Here is a 22,246-nt window from a genome sequence, read left to right on the forward strand (position 1 = left end):
CCCGACAGGTCGTCCCTTGTAAATGGACCCCATGTCCCTACCTGCTGCTCTGACTGGCCAGCACTGCTCACATGGGCGGCACTGGTCAGTCAGAGCAGGTATATTCTACTAATTCACAGTGTAGCAGGAGGCTGGTGCGGCCATCTTTGTTCAGAGTCTCTTTAAAGGGGTATTCTAGCCATTAGCCTATCACTTACACTTTGTCAAAAACAGTCCACCCCCCAGAAGAAGTTGTCATTTTGCTGCAAAACTCGTCCTGCAGTTCCATCTCAGGCAGATCTGTAAATGATGACAGTTGTGGTGATTAGATGGACGGTCTTGTTACCTGAGGACCTAAAAGTGGTTCCCCCTTGGCCTATAAAAGGCTCTCGGAGGCCCCTTGTGTGTAGTGACCTCTTCTTCCGCTTGTGTAGAGCTTGTTGGCCACTAGACGCCTCTACGGCGCAGAGAAGAGATTTCACCCCGTTACCAGAGTCTGAGAGGGGCGCATTATTGGGATGGGAGAGGCTGGATGGTCGTATTCATGAATTGTCCCCGCGCTAACGATGGCCGTATTCGTGTCTGGAGACCTCTGAGTGAGCGCCTTAATCCTGCCTTTGCTGTGGAGCGGTACTCTGCCCCCCACTGCTGGTGAGATGGTCTAAGGGGCATCGCATACGACAGTCGGTCACCCCTAGTAGTGGTACCAGATTTATCACTAATAGTACATGTATGGGACCATCTGGGACGCCAACTTCCAATAACCTACAAGTTTGCATGATTTAGGGGCTCAGTTACAGCAAATGTGGACCAATATGCTGCAGGATACCATATAGAACCTGCATTCCTCCATATCTTATATCCAAGCTAGAGGTGGTGCTAAAGCCTCCATGCCCGCCCGTATCAAATCTTGTATCCAAGCTAGAGGCGGTACAACAGGGCACTAGAACCTCCATGCCCGCCCGTATCAAATTTTGTATCCAAGCTAGAGGCGGTACAACAGGGCACTAGAACCTCCATGCCCGCCCGTATCAAATCTTGTATCCAAGCTAGAGGCGGTACAATAGGGTGCTAGAGCCCCCCTTCTAGGGGTCAGTTCTCCATAATGAATTCTCCTTTTGCTCTGATATCGTAATCACTTGTATCAACATTACAATCACAGAGAAGGTTTTATTCCATTCCAATAACTCCTCCTAGGTGATTGCTTTTTTTTCTAAGGTGTGTAGATCATTGGGGGTCTGACTGGTAAGGCCTCCACTAATCCCTGAAACGGGAGACCCCAGTCCCTCCCCAGTAAGATGTCCTCTAGAGGTTTCTGGTTTTTGGCCCCTCCTGATCTCAGGACGGATATCCGTATTGATTTGTGTCTCTACTTTTACACATATAGGCAAATCAAAGACCAAACAGGACCGTCAGTCCATCATCAACCCAGACTGGAACTTCGAGAAGATGGGGATCGGCGGCCTGGACAAGGAGTTCTCTGACATCTTTAGACGAGCCTTCGCTTCAAGGGTCTTCCCACCAGAGATTGTGGAACAGATGGGTGAGTGTTTGTAATATGGTGAAAGTCTGCGAAGCAGAATTCGTCACAATGGGATCGTCGGGACCCGTCAGATCTTTTTATAAATAGCATTAAAGGGGTATTCCAGACAAATACTGATAGGTCATCAAAGTCAATGACGGCCACTCCTGTAGTTACAAGCACCAGCCAGTATACAGGGGTCAGAGCTTCCGTTCTGACCCCTGTATACTGACAGCAGTTGATTGCCCTGGTCCCGAGTTGTGGACCTTAGCTGATCAATAGTATTTGCGTAGAAAACCCTTTTAATGTGAGTAACCAGCTGGGATAATGTATGAAGGGGTTAATTTTATATCCATTGACTCAGTGAAATAAGGTATATTGGTATTAAGGGGTGCAACAAAAGTGACCTTTCCATGCATTGTATCCTGAGCAACACATGGACACTTCGGAATTTATATATCATTTTTTGTCATATATCGTGCATTGGGGAAGTTAACCCTTTCCAATCCAATTTTGGATTCAGGGTTTCCTAAAAGGCTTTCTCTTTTTGCAGTTATACAACGGTGCCATCTGCTGGCTAAAGCCAGTTTGTGTGCGCCAGAGAGGCTCCGACAGCGGAGTGGCTGGCAATAGACGGTAAGAATACCCTGTCGGACGTCTTCTGACATTGGAGCTGTACAAGCTTCAATCAGAATGTAGGAAGACGTCATACCGGATTGGAAAGGGTTAATATACTTCTGCTTCATTGAGGAGACATGTCCTGCTCCGGTCCCCCGTTGTGCCACGGGACCCACGGTGGGAATAGCGGAATCCTACAGCAGACTGGAAATGACTTTTTCTCTATTGATTCCAATGAGAGCCGTAATGCGACTCTCCTAAGAGTGAATGGAGACCTTGACTTCCAGTCGTCTGTAGCTTTCGGCCAGTCACACTGTAGGTCATGAGGGACAACGGTGGACAGGACCGGACTCCTCAATGAAGCAGCGGATAAGTATATTAACTTCCCCAATGTACACCAGCACCATCGAGTATTCCAGCCGCATCTATACAACTGTAATGGAGACGACTGGCCCGGCCTGACCGCAGGTATCCTGACCTGAACTACAAGCGGCATGGATTCTTATGCGCTCCAGTCCTGCCGGTAAGTCGGTTTTTGTGCCCCATGGCCCACACTTGGTTAATTCTGTCGCTTTTGGACTCGGCTGCACCTGTTCTCTCTAATGACAAAGCTGATAGTCGTAAATGTCAGTTCGCTTCCAGTAAAAGGCGCTCCTGCCGTCTCCCCGCTCTTCCATCACCTCCAGCAGGCTTGTCTTGTAGACTTTATCTCCCTTGAACTGTGTGTTTCTTGTACATTCTCACCTGCATCCCAGGAAAAGGTCATATTATTAGGGGATTAGGCCGGGATGACAGCTGTCCTCTTCTACCCAAACATGGCTGTCATCACTGGCAGCTAATAGACGGGGCGGCAGCTGCTGGAATCTGCTGACACTGGGGATCAGGACTGATCAATAGGCACTTCTGTAAGATCACACATCGGATAGTACTGAGGTTTCGGACAGTGAGTAGAGAACATGAGGGGCGTCTGTTATTATTGTTGTCCGACCGCCACATGCTGGGGCTTCAGACTTGGTTTTAGTACCGTCCCTCCATGTGGCATAGGGGCAACTGGCACCGAGACCTAAGTGCAAACCTATACCAGGCTTCTGGTAATGGTGTGTACGGCTCAACAGACCAAGTAAATTGCAAGCCCAAAGCCATTAGCTGCCGTGAAATGAAAGAATGCTCCCCTGCTGCTTCCCCATCACCGCTCTCGTCCTTCCACTGCTCTGTGTACATTGGCTGCAGCGGTGATGGGGTGGTTTACCCACATGATGGCTGCAGGCAAAATGAGGACCTGAAAAGGGGCATCATGAGTGACCTCCCGTAAACAAACCAGGACCGCTACATTAGAAGCCCATTTGACCTTTTTACAGAACGTCAACCAGGCCAGACTCAATGATATCGGGGGTCACATGACATGTGGCTGGAGCTCTGACATGGGCACTGGTGTCACGATAAGTAAATAGAAAAGGATTACTTTGGGGCTGGGGGATAATTGTATAACTCTTTAAATTGTTTAGAAACCCCTTTTCGGGCAGCGTTCGCTCGACATAACCGACATGAATCTGCCACATGATCCACAGCAGAAACCTGAGGCTGACCACCTTCGGATTTCTGTTGTGGTTTTGCATTTTAACCCATTAAGGACCATATGCCATAACCATATGCTGATCCCAGCTGACCATACCAATACAGCATGAGATTAAGGATCCTGCATCGCTGATGGAGCGGGTCTGGTGCTCAGCAGAAATAGCCGAGGACCCAAAGGAGAAGGCAAAAGTGGTTTTGCACTGCTTCTCTTTTACCGGCTACATAGCGCTCAATAAGCGCCATGTAGAGAATGCAGGAAGTTGTAGCGCCATTTCCTGTATGGGACCAAGTGATCATGTGATCGCCGACAGGGCCGGATCGGGACTAAAAAGCTTCCTTGGTTGAAAATGCTTAATTTGCCTCTTATTTGGTATGGATTCCATGTGAGGTCAGAGTCAAATTTGTGGTATATTCCGCCTCATGAACAAGGCCTGAAGGAAAAAGGTTTTCTGTCCATCTTTTACACTCCTCTGCAGCGGCAGTCAGAGGTCCTTTGATTACTGAGCTCACATCCCCCAGAAGCTGCTGGTTCAGGGTCTGCACAGCTTATTCAGTGAAATGTAATCCCAGAATGCATTGCTGCACAGAGTATTACTTGTATTGTGACATATATACTACATACGGCATGCATCGGTGCTAAGGGACTTTACAGTAATCTGGTGATCTATCCCAATCTGCAGGGTGCAAGCACGTGAAGGGTATTCTTCTCTTCGGCCCCCCTGGATGTGGAAAGACCCTCATGGCTAGACAGATCGGTAAGATGCTGAATGCCCGGGAACCCAAAATCGTTAATGGACCCGAAATCCTGAACAAGTACGTTGGAGAGTCCGAGGCCAACATCCGAAAGCTGTTTGCAGATGCAGAAGAGGAACAGAGGAGGGTGAGAAAACTAGTCTAGCTCAGGGGTTTCTTAAGATGTTTGAGGAATCTTCTCCTAGGCAGCCAATTGTGCATAGAACATGAAGAATTAAGCACATTTTTGCAAATAGTCTTCATTAAAAATCTCCTACCATTCTCTGTCTACAGCTTCTGTGCTGACCCATGTGTCTCCATGGTAACTAACTACAAGCAAACTACCTAGTAGTCTTATTCCCTTCTTACTAACTTACATTGGTATGGAACAGATATATAGCAATAGAAGGGCAGGATCAGACTACACGCTGCGGTTTGTCTGCTACCGTGGAGGCAAATAGTTCTGCAAAGAAGCTGCAGCCACAAAATGACAGATATTTAATTATAATTTGCAACGTTCCTTTTTTAGGCTGTAGATGCATTGGGGCAGATATAACAGTTGCACAGATGATCCTTCTCTTTTTAAGAGTTTGGTTTCCATATATTTGCTCATCCGTTGTTCCGCACCGCCGTAGTGAACACCTAATACCAGAGCTGGTCCCATAGTCTTCCATGGGATGGCTCATGGCATCTGGGGCATCAGGTTAGATGTCTGATGTCTCCTTGTGCCACTTGCACAGCTCTGGACCAGTGCACAAAAATGTCATCCGTTGTGGCCAGTTTAGGCATAAAACGGCTGACCAGACAGAACTAACATATGGCTACCGGATCTAAGGCCGATGACCACTATATTATGGCCATTTATGCATCTGTAACATGGCTGGGTGTCCCGGCCTGAGACCACGGGCGTCTAGACCAGAGCTCTGGGCAGCATAGTTTCCTATGGTGTTTGGACTTCAGGTCAGGATACCCGCAGTCAGACTCGCTTGTATGATGGATGCATGTTGTAATACACTTGTGTGTCACCAGCGTAACTGAGATGCCGCCTCCTACTCTCGATCTGCTTATGCCACCTCTGCCATCTTTGTGTCTCCAGCTTGGTGCTAACAGCGGGCTGCACATTATCATCTTTGATGAAATCGATGCCATATGTAAGCAGAGAGGAAGCATGGCAGGAAGCACCGGCGTCCATGACACTGTGGTCAACCAACTGCTTTCCAAGATAGACGGTGTGGAGCAGCTCAATAACATCCTGGTCATAGGTGAGCTGAACTGGAAGAGGGCGCCACCAACACTCCTGTCTAATTATGGGTTAGTCTTGCCTGCGTCTTACCACCTCCATCTGTCTAGGTATGACCAACAGGCCAGATCTGATAGACGAAGCTCTTCTGAGACCTGGAAGGCTGGAAGTGAAGATGGAGATAGGTGAGTGGGCCATATGAGATATATATACCCACCTATGATTTGCCTTGCTTCTGTCATATTCATCATATATATCATTACAGGTTTGCCTGATGAGAAGGGTCGTGTCCAGATCCTGCACATCCACACTGCCCGGATGAGGGAGCACAGTCTGCTGTCTCAGGACGTAGAAATACCTGAATTGGCTCAAGAGACCAAAAACTTCAGTGGAGCCGAGCTGGAGGGTCTTGTGAGGGCAGCTCAGTCCACCGCCATGAACCGACACATCAAGGTGAGACGGTAACACAAAATGTGAACTGACACCACGCATCATTAGGACTTCAAGGGGCTTCTTAAAGATTAGCCGGTCTATATAAGGAGACCGTGGAAAAGTGCAAGCCTGCAGGGCAAGTATGTAAGTGGCTGTCGCAGAACTCCAAGTGATGCTGTATAGTAATGGGTGCGTTGTACTGTATAATACACCTCGCTGCTGTTATAGCTTTTTTGAAGCAGACTATGAAGATGGCTGCCTCTCCAATCAAACAGGACAAGGGATCCCATTGGTCTGAGTCCTACCGACTTGGCAGTTATCACCTCTCCAGCGGATAGATTTCAGCTACCTAAAACCAGAATACCCCTGGTTGAACCAGAATGGACTTTTATCACCTCTCCATGATAAGTCTGATTGGTGGGGGTCTCTCCCCTGAGACCCCATCAATTCTGAGAATGGGGGTCCCATGACGCTCTCCTCATCACTGTGGGCTCGCAGTACCCACCCACAGTGACTTAAGTGTGAATGGAGTGGTGGTTGCACATGTACGCTGAAGCGCCATTTATCTTTAGTGGAAACGCCGAGAAATAGCGTTTGAGTGCTTGTATGTGTCTGTCTCCATCCGCCCCGTTGAAATAAATGGAGCGATGCCGCACATTTGCGGCCTGTCCTCCACTTACTCTCCACATCTGCTGTTGGTGGGTGCAGCGAGCCTGCTGTGATGAGAACAATGTGTCATGGGACCTCCATTATGAAGATTGGGGGTCTCAGTGGTGAGACCCCTAGTGATCAGATATTATCACATGTGCTATGGAGAGATGATGGGTCTATTCTGGTACAATCCCTTTAAGGGCTGAAGTAGTCTGTAGTGCTAATCCATTTAGTGGGCAGGAATTTCCCGGTGTTGTGACTATTCCTCCCGTCTGTTAGTGTCAGTATTCGTTTGTCTTTCAGCACCTTACAATATTTGAGCAGCACCGCCGCCCGGTCTTTTTATTAGCCGGCAGAGGAGGAATTGCTTACTTTAGTTTCTGGTGTTTCCGGCCCGCACATCTCACCTGTTACTATCTGTAAAGTAGTATTCGAATGATGCGGCATTTACCGGAGCGTGGAACTGAAAGTACCTGACCTATAGGATTGAAGCATCGGGTGGCGAAAGTGCCCAAAATCAGTCCTCTTGGTGACAGTGAGAATATATGCAGAACTTGTGCAATAGGAGGGTTTATTTCTAACCACATGAATGATATCTGTTTTCTGTCATCAGGCCACTAACAAAGTAGAGGTTGATATGGAGAAGGCCGAACGGCTCCAGGTGACTCGAGGAGACTTTCTCACGTCACTGGAAAATGACATAAAGCCGGTAAGTTGTGTTGTGCTATGAACATGGTTGCGTCTTCTACTCTCGGCACTCTTGTAGGCACATAGCAGAGCCGTGTATGGGAGGCTATACAGAGGCACACTGAGTCCCCATACCATGGAGCTGTGGGCAATCTCTGTGCCGCCATACTGTCTCCACACGTGGCACCATATCATGAAATTACTTTTCTTTCTTTACATTGGTCAAGTAACTGGGCCCAGTTTAGATGGTTAGTACTTGACTCGCCCTTACACCTTTTTGTTAATGTTTATATTAGTCAAGTTACTGGCCCCAGAACAGAATCCCCCCTCCTGCTCACCTCCACATTGTACGATGCACTTACCTATCCGTCTACACAAGGAGAGTGCAAGGCGAGTTCCCTGGAGAGTAGGAGAGGGCCAGTGGGTGAGCAGCTATACTGTCTACCTCCCGACTCTCCCCAGTGCTTGCCTGCTTACAGTCCACTCAGCCAATGTGTTGACCCTCGTCGAGTGGTCGTGCTTTTACTAACTTGCTTGCCTATTCGACCATCTACTTGACCAATGTAAACCAGGCCTAAGATCCTGATAACAGTAAGTGGTCTTAGGGTGGACTTGTGTGGGACAGCTATCATCTGCACAGTTGCTGGAAATAGTCACTAAAGCTAAATTACGGTTTGTGTGCTTTTACAGAGAGCGATGATTGTTCACTCATTCAGTTGCGCATTTGCTGAACGAATCGTTGGCATTTACAAGGACCGAGATATCATTTGACAACTAGTTGGGGGTGGGAGGTTCTTTGGCGGGCGTGTATTTGAAATGTCACCCCCCCCCCCCCCCCCAATCCAACTCCTACTTATTGGTGGAGGAGTCCACGGAGTGCTGATAAATACGTGAGAGGCTGCAGCACTGACTATTCTGTCAAAGGCTAAATAAACCATCCAGAGACAGTAGAAACGAGCGTCTGTCCAAAAACCAGCAGGGACTGTTCAGTCGAGGATCACTCACACGTATTTGTGTTTTCTGGAACTAATGGGCGTTAAGTGGGGGGCGCAAAATGGGGGTCATATGTACACGGAGCAGCTGTTGACCACATTCCCTTTATTGAGAGACCCCTCGGACAGTAGTTGCCCCGTGTAAAGCTGTCTGTATGGTGGAGTATACACCAACATGTGTCTGTAGATGCAGCAGCTTTTCCATGTAGCACAATTGTAGACTTGGCTGGACTCCTTAGATTACTGACCTCTCCATCTGCTTTGCTTCTTGACATCTCCTGTTTTTAGGCCTTTGGGACCAACCAGGAGGACTATGCAAGTTTTATTATGAACGGTATCATTACATGGGGAGACCCTGTTTCTCGTGTCTTGGATGATGGGGAACTACTGGTCCAACAGACCAAGAACAGTGATCGCACACCCCTGGTCAGCGTCTTACTGGAAGGTGGGTTCTTAGAGCTGTATTATTAGGAGACTAGTTTAAGAAAAGAGTTCCTGACCATCGTGACATCATGCGACTTTCTTACTTCAGGTCCACCACATAGTGGCAAGACAGCGCTAGCCGCCAAGATCTCAGAGGACTCTAATTTCCCCTTTATCAAGATCTGTTCACCTGAGAAGATGATTGGGTTCTCTGAGACTGCCAAATGCCAGGCCATCAAGAAGGTAGGACCTCCAACAGTGCGCTGGTATGTGGGTTGGTCATATTTTATACATCTATATAGCGCATACATATTCTGCAGCGCTGTATGTCACTGGATGTCCCCCATTGGGGCTCATAGTCTAACTTCCCTATGAATATGCTGTTTAGGTTGGAGGGAAACCACACAAACACGGGGAGAACATACTAACTCCATGCAGATGTTGTCTTTGGCTGGATTTGAACTCCAGGACCCCAGGGCTGCCAGGCAATAGTGCTAACCACTGAGCCAGCGTGTCACACTATGTGAGCCATGGGTCAAAAAAACCCAAAAAACGTAACAAGTAACTCCAGGATAGATTTCTAGTCCAACCACATTCTTGTCCATTTTTATGGAAAAGAAATGGGGTGTGAAGTGTACAAAGAGTCCCAGGAGATCGGACCGCACAGGGATGGTTGTCAGTATGCGGTGTGATGCAGGTTGCGCCTGAGTTTCTTGGCACAGCTCGCAGATGGCTGTGTGAATCTGGCCTAATGTCCTCTTTGCTGGTTGTACAAGTTTAAAGGGGTTTTCCCAGTATGGACAATTCTTTATGATCACTGTGAGTCTGACCGCGGGGACCCCAAGTGATCTCATAAGTGGCGCACATGTGAACCGAGAGCGATAACTGAATGCATCAATCTCTTCATTCCGTAGAAGTGAATGCACATTGGCATTTAAGTCACATGGGACTTTTGCGTTGCACCGTTCTATGGATCCTTGGAGGTCCCAGCAGTTGGACCACGAGCATTCAGACCTTTATTCCTTAACTTCTTGATAGGCATAAGGCCTCCATAACACGGGCGACACTGCATCGCATTGCTGGTACGTGTGCTATCACTGTGGTGATACCGCGATTTTGTAGTACTGCAATGTTGTGCGACTTTGTAGCCCCACATGCGAGGATTTTCAGGTGGAAAGGGCACTTGAAATATAAGCCCTACCCCGAAAATATGCCCTAGGTGCGGTAAAAAAAAAAAAAAGAATGCATCACCTTAGAACCGATGTCCGGGGCTCTGCTGCAGCTTCTTCTCGGTCCCCGGCAGTCGTCGTCATCTTCATCTCTTCTGGCTGGGGATTGAAAAATCCCCCGCCTCCTGGAAGAGCTTGCTGTGAATGGCTAAGCGTCAGCCAATCAGAGTCAGCGTTCGATAAATGGCTGTGATTCGTTCATTGAGCGCTGGCTGTGATTGGCTAAGCATCAGCCAATCAGAGGCAGCGCTTCCAGGAGGCAGGATTTTTTAATCTCTGGCCAGAAGAGATGGAGAAACAGTGCCAGGACCCGGGGAGAAGTTGTAGTGGTGTCGGACAGTGCTTCTTAGGTGATGTATACTGTTTTTGGTTTTGATACCCTGCAGCTAGGGCTTCGGTTATGGCTTTGACAGTAGGATTTCCAACTGTCAAAGTTGCATTGCGCCGCACGAAAACCACGTCTTCATGCAATGCAACAGAGAGGACAGGAAGGCTCCATAGGAAGGCATGGACTACAGAACCTCACGATTCGAGTGCATATCGCCGGACCCGCAAGTTTTTTTCGGTCAGGATGTCGCATGCTACAAAACATTGCATGTACAAAGTAACCCATAGGAAAGCATGGGCTTTTCACATGCATGCGATTTGTAGCCTTGTAGCCCTTGTGAAGGAGGCCTAAAGGTCGTTAATGGAGGAAATAACCCTTTGAGTATGGTCCTACAATGGGACCGAAACCCAACTCGCCTGTACAGATGTTGCTGATAGTACTGCTCTCCTATAGGCAAGTCTGACCATTGGCTAGTGTGGATGGGCGTGGGTTTCAGCCGCATAGACCCAGGATTTTATCACTTTTTCCTCACCTGTGAAAATAATGCATTGTTCTGGCCTTTTTCCAGATCTTTGATGATGCTTACAAGTCCCAGCTGAGCTGCGTTGTGGTGGATGATATAGAACGACTGCTAGGTGAGACCACAGACCCCACAAGTCTTGGCTCTGTACAAGCAGACAATACGAGATTATAATCTACTGGGTTTTCTTGGCAGATTATGTTCCTATTGGTCCTCGCTTCTCTAATCTGGTCCTCCAGGCGTTACTTGTGCTTCTTAAGAAAGCTCCACCACAGGTAAGATGTTGCTTCCGGCCTGGAAACCTATTTGATCGTATATTGTGAAGAATAGACTTGTGGTGTGTTGGGCTGAACACGTCTCTGATTCTTCCCATCCCCCTTCAGGGTCGTAAACTCCTGATCATTGGCACTACCAGCCGTAAGGACGTCCTCCAGGAGATGGAGATGCTGGACGCCTTCAGTACCACTGTACATATTCCAAACATCCGCACAGGAGATCAGCTGATGGAGGCGCTGGAGGTGAGCTCATCACATGGACATTGTGCTTGCTTGAGTTTTCTTTCCTGGACAGTTATACATATTTATTTTGTGGATGTTTTTGCAGCTTTTGGGTAGTTTCAAGGACAATGAACGCTCGATTATTGCTCAGCACGTCAAGGGCAAGAAGGTTTACATAGGCATCAAGAAGCTTCTTATGTTAATCGAGATGTCCATGCAGGTGAGGAGAAAACACGGGAGTGGGGCGACTTGTTTTTACGGTTAAGGCCCTTTTACACGGGCCGAAAGTCTTTTGAATGACTGCATGAGCGCTGACGTCACCGCTAAGGTCGTCTGCGCTCGCGTAGAGCATTTTAGTGGAAAGACTTGCCACTGGATCGCAGGCTTTTTGTCCGCTTCTCGCTCAGCTCTTCACCTCCTATGGGAAGCACTGAACGGGAGCTGTCACACAGGACGAGAAGCCAGTGAGCCAACAAGATTTTTTAAGCTGACTGAAAAGTCAAACAACCGCGAATGACAAGTGAGCGCTTCTTTTCGCATTCACACTGAACAATTATCGCTCAAATTTGTTCTTTTTGGCAATAATTGTTGCGTGTAAATGGGCCTTTAGAACAAAAATCCGTTATTTTATCTAGGGACATTTATGGCTTTTTGATTAGATCTCAGAAATATCTGCTTAATTCGGGTCTAATAGTTCAGTATCAATAGTGAGCCATGTCCACACTGGCAGATTTGCCTTGGATTTTCCATGTGGGCCCTCCGCATGGAATATCTACAGCACAATAGCACCAAAGTGGATGAAATTTTAAAAATCTTGTCCGTACACGGCGGAAAAAATCCTCTGCAGATTCTTAGATCAGCAGCGTGTCCGTTATTACATGGGATTTTCAGTGTCGATTCCACCTCTTGAAATGAGGGGGGTGAATTCTGCATCAAAATTCGCACCAAATGGTGTGGATTTTCCTCTGCGGTCATTCTGCAGCAAATACGTCCCATGTGGATGTCGTCTTAGGGTTGTCCCATTCCTACTTCTGCTGGAGTAGTGAAGTCTGTACATGTGTGCTCACTGTGTATAATGAATGGGCATTAGGGAAACAGCCGTGTGATGGGGCTGCTCTGTTTCTGGATCACCCAAAGTAGAGTTACCACTCCTATTTGCCAGGAATTGGGCTACCAGTGACCATCACATATACTATATATCATCTCCTGAGAACTGGGGTCTGATAGGTTCCCACTTGAATGAAGCATAGATCATGCTTGCGCACCACCGTTCCATTCATTTTTATGGGAGTGCCAGAAATTACTGAGCGCAAGTACAAGGCAATTTCCACTGGTCCCATTGAAATTAAATGGAGCGCTGGTGCAGATGCGCAGCCTCTGTTTGGTTGGTGCACGGACCCCATTTTTTAGATTGATGAATGTCCCAGCAGTTCAACACCCACCGATCATAAAGTTATCCCATATCCTGTGTTGTTTTTTTTTTTTTTTGAGGGGGGGGGGGGGGTCTGGGAAAATATTAGTCAGCATAACAGAGACTGGCCCCAAAATGTGTCAGTTCAGCGCTGTCCTACTTCGCCATCAGACTGATCCGTTCGGCCAGGGCAAACACTCATGTGAGCAACGCCTCATCTGATCTGACTAATCCACCATTCCCCTACTAGCTGATTGCTGATGCTTCTTGCTCCATATTTGGCTTCTTATACTTTCCCCTCAGTGATTGGGTTGTGATTTATGCCGGATCACTAATTTTGATTTCTGCTTTTCTACTTAAGATGGACCCAGAGTATCGTGTCAGCAAGTTCCTGGCTTTGCTGAAAGAAGAAGCTGCGTAAGTTTATATATATATATATATATAGTGGGTATTGCTGGGGTTGTAGGTTAGCAGAGATACTATCCTACCCTTGTTTTTCCTATTTGGACATTCTGGGAGGTACTTACTAAAACTGGCATTTCAAGCGCCAATCTTAATATGATCCCAACTGGCACACGATGCTGCTAATGAAGAGGCGCACACCTCTTGATTCATTAGGCGCATCTTGGCATCTCTGGGAGCCTACAAAGCGTTCTACGGAGTAGATTTCTGGTATAATTTATCCCAGGTTCTGGCATAAATTGTATATAAATGAGTTGGTTTGTGCAGCCACGCCCACTCTGACAAGACACGCCCCCTTTTTGTGTTAAACTTGGTATGGGAACGAAAACTTGTGATGTTTTCATACCTGTTTTCACAGCATCATGCTCCTCCTATGTTCTTAACCTGAGATTTGTCCATAAAACTGTATTGGGGTAAGTTCTCACACAGCCAAAAATCCAGATGTGGATCCGCATCAAAAACCGCACAAATGGCGCCGATTTTGATGCAGTGTTTTTGTTGCGGTTTTGGTCAATTCTTACTATTTCTGCTATGTGAATCCTATATAAAGAAAACTATATTCCTACCAAAAATGTCAGTCCTACATATGTAGTATTATGGCAACCCCAAAACCATGTCACAAACGTTGTAAAGAGGAATGCTAATTCAGGCCTCGTTTGCAGCATACGTTCATTATAACAAAAGGAAAGGGGAAGATCGAGAAAAATGCCTGATTTAAAGATGTATACGTTTACTAGGGAAAAAATGTATTGTGCAGCACCGCATACTGCGCCATACATCAGGCCATTAGAAAACAGTTTAAAAGAAGTGGGGAGAAAAAACTTTCTTGGGGGGGGGGGGGGGGGGGGGCACTGTTCTGTAGTCAACTACGTTAGTATACTGCAGAGAAAAGTTGAAACGTACAAGGACCGGGATCAAGAAAGTAGACAAACTAAGTTTTGAAGATGCTTCTCTTCATAAAACAAGTGTGTAAATGTATACATTTTTTTTTTAAAGATACTTTTTTTTCCCTTGTGAAAACGTGTCCTGCACACTTATTTACCCTGTTGTGATCGATACGTTAATCTGCACAGAAAGCACAGTGCGACTGCTGCCTAATTGCTGGATGCAACTCCACTTGTGTGTTCAGCCCTGCCTGCAGCTCTAAATTGCAAGGGCTAGCGGCAGCCACTAGTACTAGCGGTGGCTACTAGGGCTCGTGGACTGGTACTGGTACTGACGGTGGGCGCTAGGGCTCATGGACTGGTACTAGCAGTGGCTACTAAGGCTCGTGGACTGGTACTGGCGGTGGGCGCTAGGGCTCATGGACTGGTACTGGCGGCTGCCGCTAGGGCTCGGGGGCTGGCCCTGGCTCTCTTACACATATTAAATTTTTGAAAAGAAATGCCGAATATCTTCCAATCGCTGCTTGTTTTCCATTGTAGAGATCCGGTGCGCCGTGACTACGATTAACCAGCAGGGCGGGAGCACTGGGGGAAGGTGTCGTCGTCATCGTCCGAATGAGTAACATTCCACCCACCACTGGCTGTTTCGGGGAAGGTCGGATTCTAGAAGCACACCACTGACTCCCTTATTTCTGTACCACACGGGATGTGCATGTAGTTCTAAACTATGCTTTTGTCTAAGCCATCAGACCTGTTCTCGGTTCACCCAGCTTCTGATTAGTATGAATGCTGCGACCATGATGTAACCACAATATAACCTCCTCATCGGTGGAGCGGCTGCACTCAAGGGGCCGGCAGTAACCGTACATCACCGAGCCAACACATGTACACCCCGGCAACGCAACGTCTGGTTGATGTGAATGCACAAATCAAGCTGTGGTGCTTTAGCCATATTCCACTAGCCATGTTGTTTTATCTTCCTGTTGGGATCACAAACGTGTACGGCTTGTAGAGCGTAGGCAGCCATTTTGAACGTATCCCTCTATACAATCTTACTAGTTCATTGTAGGGTGGTGGTGAATATCACAAGGTGGCTGCCTGCACAATAGGCAAGTAGTATTCGGGGTCATGTTTAGTAGTGCTAATTGTCGGGAAGACCGGTCGTGGATATACTCATCTCTCATGCCTGGATATGCTCACAGTGGATGTGGACATGCTGTGTGGGTTTCTTTCACCCCTCTCTCAGCCCCCCCACCCCCACCCTTCAGTGTCTTTCCCTATAAGTGACATGTGCTGTGGTTTCGTGGCTGCTTTACCTCTACTTAACCCCCCAATCTCCAGACACATGTCATCTCCTCCGTCCCACAGTACATGTATATTTTTATTGTGGATTTTATGTTGTAATAAATGATCTGTTGGTTATTGCAGCTGGACAATTATTGCAATAAAGAAATTATTTATCGGATATCGGTTTCCTTTTTTTATTGGGAACTTGATTCCTGTTCATCCAAAGCAGCCTTTCTTCTGATCAGAGGCAGCTGCTGAGATTTCCTGCTGTGAGACAGAAGTAGCTGCTTTATTCCGTGTCTGGACACAGAACTCTTCCAGTGGTTACTGCAGAGAGCTGCGGTGAGTAGAAGTGAAATTGTGGAACGGAACCCGCCCCGGTTGGGAAGAAATGGATTCGATGTGAGTGCGGAAGGAGAAGGTGTGAAACATTAAAGGGATTGTACCAAGACGGACTTTTATCACCCATGCTGTGGATAGGTAATAAAAGTCTGATCAATGGAGGTCTCATCACTCAGACCCCCGCAGATCCTGAGAAATGGGGGTCCCGTGCGGAGCTGCTCTTGTCGCTGCAGGCTGTCTGCATCCCCTGCCCAGTGAGGAGGAGGAGATCGAATGGAGCGGTTGTTGTGCCCGCACAGTGCCATCCCGTTCATTTTCAATGGGGTTGATGGAAATAGCTGACTACAAGTGCTCGGACGTCCCATTGACGTAAATGGAGCAGCACGGCATGTGGAATCTCCTCCTCACTGCGGGGGGTGCAGACAGCCTGCAGTGACAAGAGGAGGACAACATGGGACTATGGGGTTTCAGTGGCGAGACCCCCACCAATCAGATGTTTATCACCTAATCTGTGCCCCTCTGGTCTATAAGATGTGTTTGGTATTGAAGCTCAATCCTAACAAAGTAATTGATTGTAGCTGACATGCAGTACTAGACACAGCCCATGGACAGGAGAGGCGCTGTTTTGGTAAAACTGTCATCTTTTTATCTACTGGAAAACCCCTTTTAAGGACAATTTGTCAGCACCTCTAAGAGGGCAGCACAAAATAGTGACAAACTTGGTTTTCAAGATTTTCTTTTATGGCTGCCTGCTGTAATGTTTTTGAGAAATTTACGCTTTTATTAGTTGCAGCACTTGCATCGCACTGTAAGGAAGTAGTCCTCTCCATTATGTGCTTAAGCTCAGGAGTCCTAAGTATTAATGAACTGTGTGCTAACTCCGCCTCCATCAGCCAATTGACAGATTTCTCCCTATGCACAGTAAAGGAGAGAAAGCTGTCAATCATTAACAGGAGGTAATACCAAGAACTCCTGATCTTTGGGCACATAATGGAGAGCAGTTTCCTTACAACGCGATGCGACAGATAGCATAAATTTATCAAAAATGGAAATCTCAGACGGCGCCATGAAGTTGGTGACTAGAGATGAGCGAACGTACTCGGTAAGGCCGATTTCGCAATCGAGCACCGCGATTTTCGAGTACTTCACTACTCGGGTGAAAAGTACTCGGGGGCGCTGTGGGTGAGCGGGGGGTTGCAGAGGGGAGTGGGGGGGAGAGGGAGAGAGCTCCCCCCTGTTCCCCGCTGCTACCCCCCGCTCCACCACGCCACGCCCCGCGGCGACCCCCGAATCTTTTCACCCGAGTAGTGAAGTACTCGAAAATCGCGGTGCTCGATTGCGAAATCGGCCTTACCGAGTACGTTCGCTCATCTCTATTTGTGGCCAATTCCCTTTAATCGCAACGTTTGGAGGTTCTGAAATGACGCTAGCGAGGCCAAGCAAAGACTTTGTTCCAAATATATATTTATAATATATTATATATACTCTTAGTTATGGCATAATATACACACTGTATAATAAATAAGACTTATAAAAAGGATTCTGAATATAAAATTCTATGAAGCGGATGGAAAGCTTTGGATGGACTGCTGGAAGCCTGATGTCGCCCGGTCACACGGCTCCCGATGCGTTACCGAAGTACGCCACAAGCCTGCGCACGGCGACGTCCTCTCAGCTGCTGCATTTTTATGCACCTAAGCTCAGTTTTGGATATAAGAACTGCAGATCTGTTGTCAATCCCACCACTTGATTGTCCGCTATTTATCATCCCTTGTTAGGCGTGACCCGCAGGGCCGACTCGGCTGCCCCGTGTAGGAGGAGAATGTGATGACGTCAGACGCCAGCCAGTCTTAAGGTGTCTAGATGCCTCCAGGGAACAAGATGGATTCTTGCATCAGTCAAGGGTTCCCAGCTGGAGTGTCCTATGAACCCGGTGATTGTGGTAATGGTCGCTCTTCATCAGGATGACTCAGATTCTCAGGTGTCTGCAGAGAAGAGAACAAGTACTTATTCATAACAGGTATTGGTGTTGGCGTGTATCCAGATCTAATTCTCTGATTTATTTCTTAAAGATTTGTTTGGAACCCCCATGGCTGAAATAGTGCTGCATGTAGCGCTACTTCGTTCTGTGAAAATACCAGCTTGCATACCAGTGTAGAATGGAACCCATTCTAGTTAATTTGCGCCGTTTGGGTATGGTATGCATCGGATCCAGCACTTCCACTTGCAGTTTGTCTCCTAGAACAGAGCCAAATACATGAACAATCCCTGATATATCTTTATAGTGATGGGGACTCCGTTACGGAGACAGCTCCAAATTCCCTCTATAGTTTGCTTTATACACAGGTTCTGCCTACCTGCAGCCACCACTAGAGGGAGCATTGCTGCATAATGTTAACACAGTGACCTCTTTGTTTACCAGGCACAGAGCCAGATACACTCACTGCAAAAAAAACAATCCTGCCTCTAGACAGTTGTTGTTTTGCCGCAAAACCCGGCATGCAACTCCATTTCAGGCAGATATACAAATGCTGAGAGTTGTGGTGATTAGATGAACAGTCTTGTCACCCGAGGCCCTAAAAGTGGTTCCCTTCTTGGCCTATAAAAGGCTCTCGGAGGCTCCTTGTGTGCAGTGACCTCTTCCGCTTGTAGAGCTTGTTGACCACTAGACGCCTCTACGACACAGAGAAGAGATGTCACCCTGTTACCAGAGTCTGAGGGGGGGGGCGCATTATTGGGGTGTAAGAAGCTGGATGGTCGTATCGAATGGATTACCCGTCACCAGGGCTATTCTGTCCAGACTGTTAAGGGGTGTTGGGTCCACTGGGTGTGTGAGGGCACACAAGGTGACCGGGCTCAGGATGCCCCCTACAGACCACCAGTAGAGAGAAGGGTCTGACCAGACTTAGGTGTTTGGACCAGTGGATGTGTGAGGGCACACAAGGTGACCGGGCTCAGGACGCACCCTACAGACCACCAGTAGAGAGGATAGTCTGACCAGACTGTTAGGAGGTGTTGGGACCAGTGGATGTGTGAGGGCACACAAGGTGACCGGGCTCAGGATGCCCCCTACAGACCACCAGTAGAGAGGATCGTCTGACCAGACTGTTAGGAGGTGTTGGGACCAGTGGATGTGTGAGGGCATACAAGGTGACTGGGCTCAGGATGCCCCCTACAGACCACCAGTAGATAGGAGCGTCTGACCACACTGTTAGGAGGTGTTGGGACCGGTGGGTGTGTGAGGGCACACAAGGTGACCGGACTCAGGACGCCCTCGACAGACCATCTGATTTCCAACAAGCAGCTCCAACTTTTTTGTTGTCTGGAATCCAGAGACAAGTGGCGCCATCATTGCACCCCTTTGTCTGTCCGAACCATTTCCAGACACTTGGCTGCAAGACATTTGGTTTCCTGGTGCCCATTACATGTACTGTCACCCACTGTAGCCTCAGTTTTCAGTGGTGTCATGAACGACGAAACTGGATGCTACAGGGTGGAACTGGGTTGTCTTCAGTGACAAATTCAGGTTTATTTTGGGCACTGACAACAGCGTGTTCATGTCTGGAGAGTGGCACACTGCCCCCTGCTGGTGTTATGGTCTGGGGGGGGGGGGGGAGCATTGCATACAACAGTCGGCCCCCCCTAGTAGTGGTATGAGGGACAATGACAGCTCAGCGATATGTTCAGGACATCCTGTAGCCACATGTGTTCCTCTCATGGCGGCTTCCAAGAGGCAGCAGGATAATGCTTGGCTGCACACACAAGGTGGGTCACAGAAGCCCCCACAACATTGTCACATTTCTGTGACTGCCCGGTCACCAGATTTATCACCAATAGTACATGTATGGGACCATCTGGGACGCCAACTTCCACAGCCTCTGAGTTTGCACGATCTAGAGGCTGTTATAGCAAATGTGGACCAATATGCCGCAGGATACCATACAGAACCTGTATGTCTCCATGCCCGTCCGTATCACATCTTGTACCCCAGCTAGAGGCAGCCCAACAGGGTACTAAAGCCTCCCTTCAAGGGGTCGGTTCTCTGGTATTGTAATCACTTTTATCAACCTTTCAATCACACATAGAAAGTTTTTCTATTTTGACAACTCCTTCTAAGAGAGGGCTTTCCCTTTTGACAATGAGTGTATTTCCTAGTGGCTGTGCCTGGTATTACACTGCACTACAGCTTCATCCAATTGGAGTGAATGGGACTGAGCTGTAATTCCAGGCATTACTGCTACAAAGAGCAATCTGTGGTGATTGCCAGTGTGCTGCACGTCCTTCCAGTAGCTGACCAGCAGGGGGACGTAGGGCTGCACTCATCTAATCTTGATAACCAATTTTAAATACTATTTGTGAAGCTTTTTAAAGTTAACTTAAACTTGTTTGTCGGTGATACATAGACTTACGCTGTGTTGGCTGATTCCAACAGGAACCGAATTTCTAAAGGAAGTCTGTGACCTAGGCTGTGCTAACTGCAGATGACGGTGATCGTAGCTTTCTTACTTTCCTACAAAAAAAAATAAACTCGCCACCTCACGTGTGTAATAAAAAAAAAAGTGTGGAACTTTCTGATAAGTGGTTCTACAGCCAGTCATCCGGCATCTTTCGCCCTCCAGACTTGCAACCATATCTGTTTTGGTGCATGAATGACGTCTCCATAGCCTCAATGATATCATGCATATTTGCCCAACTGCAAATGCGGCACTGGTGAAGATGCACAAAGGCATCAATTGGCAAGGCTGGGACCGTGTTTGCAAGTATGGAGGCGAGAGAGCCTGGTCAATTTTGGATGTGGAACTGTCCAGCAATTTGCTTTCCGCATGGGAAGCAAGCAGGAAAATAAGATACAATTACAGTCATCTGTATGTAGCACAATATATATTGGGATTCGCTTGATGTAGTAAATATAGCTGACAGACTTTCTTTAAAGCAATGTAGGATCACTTCAAGATTAAAGGGGTTGTCCCGCGCCGAAACGGGTTTTTTTTTTTTAACCCCCCCCCCCGTTCGGCGCGAGACAACCCCGATGCAGGGGTTAAAAAAACAACCCGCACAGCGCTTACCTGAATCCCGGCGGTCCGGCGTCTTCATACTTACCTGCTGAAGATGGCCACCGGGATCCTCTGTCTCCGTGGACCACAGGGCTTCTGTGCGGTCCATTGCCGATTCCAGCCTCCTGATTGGCTGGAATCGGCACGTGACGGGGCGGAGCTACACGGAGCTACACGGAGCCGGCATTCTACACGAGCGGCCCCATAGAAGACTGCAGAAGACCCGGACTGCGCAAGCGCGGCTAATTTGGCCATCGGAGGGCGAAAATTAGTCGGCTCCATGGGAACGAGGACGCCAGCAACGGAGCAGGTAAGTATAAAACTTTTTATAACTTCTGTATGGCTCATAATTAATGCACAATGTACATTACAAAGTGCATTATTATGGCCATACAGAAGTGTATAGACCCACTTGCTGCCACGGGACAACCCCTTTAATCCTTCTAAGGAATTGGACACCTGAGCAAGAATCAAAAGTAGTATTTATTTCCATATGTTAATACTTATTGGGGCTCCTTTGGTCCTAGTGACATACTTTCCACTGTTGTCTGATACACTTCAGCTGGTATTTCCCCCCATTCATCCTGCAAATGTCTTGCCGACTTGTCTCAAAGAAGATACATAGGCCCATCTATAGTGGTGCAAAGAGTGTTGTCATTGGACAGTTGAGAAATGGAAGAACATTCTATGGAGTGACGAATCGCACAATCTAACAAAAAATACATCATGTTACAGCAAGCTTTTGGGATATCGATCCTTCGGCAGGTTATGTTGAATGAAACTAGTTTGGATGACACATAATTATAACATACAGATTCCTAAAACTGTCACATTCCTCAGCTCAGTGGACTGATTTAGTGTTTTTCTCTCTGCTCCGACTGTTTTGTGTCTCAAATTTCTGTGTGTGAACATTTATTTAGATCAAGAGGGGTGTCGTCCCCCCCCCTCCCCTCTGCATCTGTATATTATAATTATGTGCCATCCAAACTAGTTTAATTCATTACCCTGATGAAGGATCGATATCCCGAAAGCTCACTGTAAAAAATATCCTATCTACAAGATTACTTGGTTTCTCTTACTCAGTACAATATATGTCACAGAGAGTATCGATGTCATTAGAACCAAAGGACCCCCACTAAGTATTAATCTATGGAAGTAAATCTGGTACTAGTTTTAATTCTTGCTCCAATTACTAGGATAGTGTATATGAGCAGCCTCTGAGGGCCGCCGTACGGGGCTCTGTTAGTATGAGATATACTGCACTAGAGCCGATTTCTTCTTGCAGGAGAATACTGCTGTACTTTTGGGATCTGAAGGAATATAACACCATTTTTTTTCTTTATAAGAAATCAACAAAAAAATAAACTTCTATGAAACTGAA

The 22,246-nt window shown here is 47.4% G+C and overlaps 2 protein-coding genes across 2 annotated transcripts in view; one reads left to right on the top strand and one right to left on the bottom strand.

Moving 5' to 3' along the window:
* The window catches only part of NSF (N-ethylmaleimide sensitive factor, vesicle fusing ATPase), a 71,518-nt gene extending 55,871 nt beyond the window's left edge, over nucleotides 1-15,647 (top strand). Inside the window, exons 8-21 of the mRNA XM_066587809.1 lie at nucleotides 1,367-1,522; nucleotides 4,375-4,574; nucleotides 5,523-5,688; nucleotides 5,777-5,851; nucleotides 5,932-6,119; nucleotides 7,363-7,458; nucleotides 8,717-8,873; nucleotides 8,961-9,094; nucleotides 10,977-11,043; nucleotides 11,124-11,203; nucleotides 11,312-11,446; nucleotides 11,532-11,645; nucleotides 13,198-13,253; nucleotides 14,723-15,647. Coding sequence (XP_066443906.1) covers nucleotides 1,367-1,522; nucleotides 4,375-4,574; nucleotides 5,523-5,688; nucleotides 5,777-5,851; nucleotides 5,932-6,119; nucleotides 7,363-7,458; nucleotides 8,717-8,873; nucleotides 8,961-9,094; nucleotides 10,977-11,043; nucleotides 11,124-11,203; nucleotides 11,312-11,446; nucleotides 11,532-11,645; nucleotides 13,198-13,253; nucleotides 14,723-14,750 — 1,652 coding nt within the window. The 3' untranslated portion in view covers nucleotides 14,751-15,647. The remainder of the gene's footprint in view (nucleotides 1-1,366; nucleotides 1,523-4,374; nucleotides 4,575-5,522; nucleotides 5,689-5,776; nucleotides 5,852-5,931; nucleotides 6,120-7,362; nucleotides 7,459-8,716; nucleotides 8,874-8,960; nucleotides 9,095-10,976; nucleotides 11,044-11,123; nucleotides 11,204-11,311; nucleotides 11,447-11,531; nucleotides 11,646-13,197; nucleotides 13,254-14,722) is intronic.
* A 1,664-nt stretch (nucleotides 15,648-17,311) lies between these two features.
* Nucleotides 17,312-22,246, bottom strand: part of LOC136587544 (proto-oncogene Wnt-3) — a 138,655-nt gene continuing 133,720 nt past the window's right edge. Inside the window, exon 7 of the mRNA XM_066586187.1 lies at nucleotides 17,312-17,796. The gene's annotated coding sequence lies outside the window, so the exon portion shown is untranslated. The remainder of the gene's footprint in view (nucleotides 17,797-22,246) is intronic.

Source organism: Eleutherodactylus coqui, chromosome 13, assembly GCF_035609145.1.
Source record: "Eleutherodactylus coqui strain aEleCoq1 chromosome 13, aEleCoq1.hap1, whole genome shotgun sequence".
Lineage (NCBI taxonomy): Eukaryota > Metazoa > Chordata > Amphibia > Anura > Eleutherodactylidae > Eleutherodactylus > Eleutherodactylus coqui.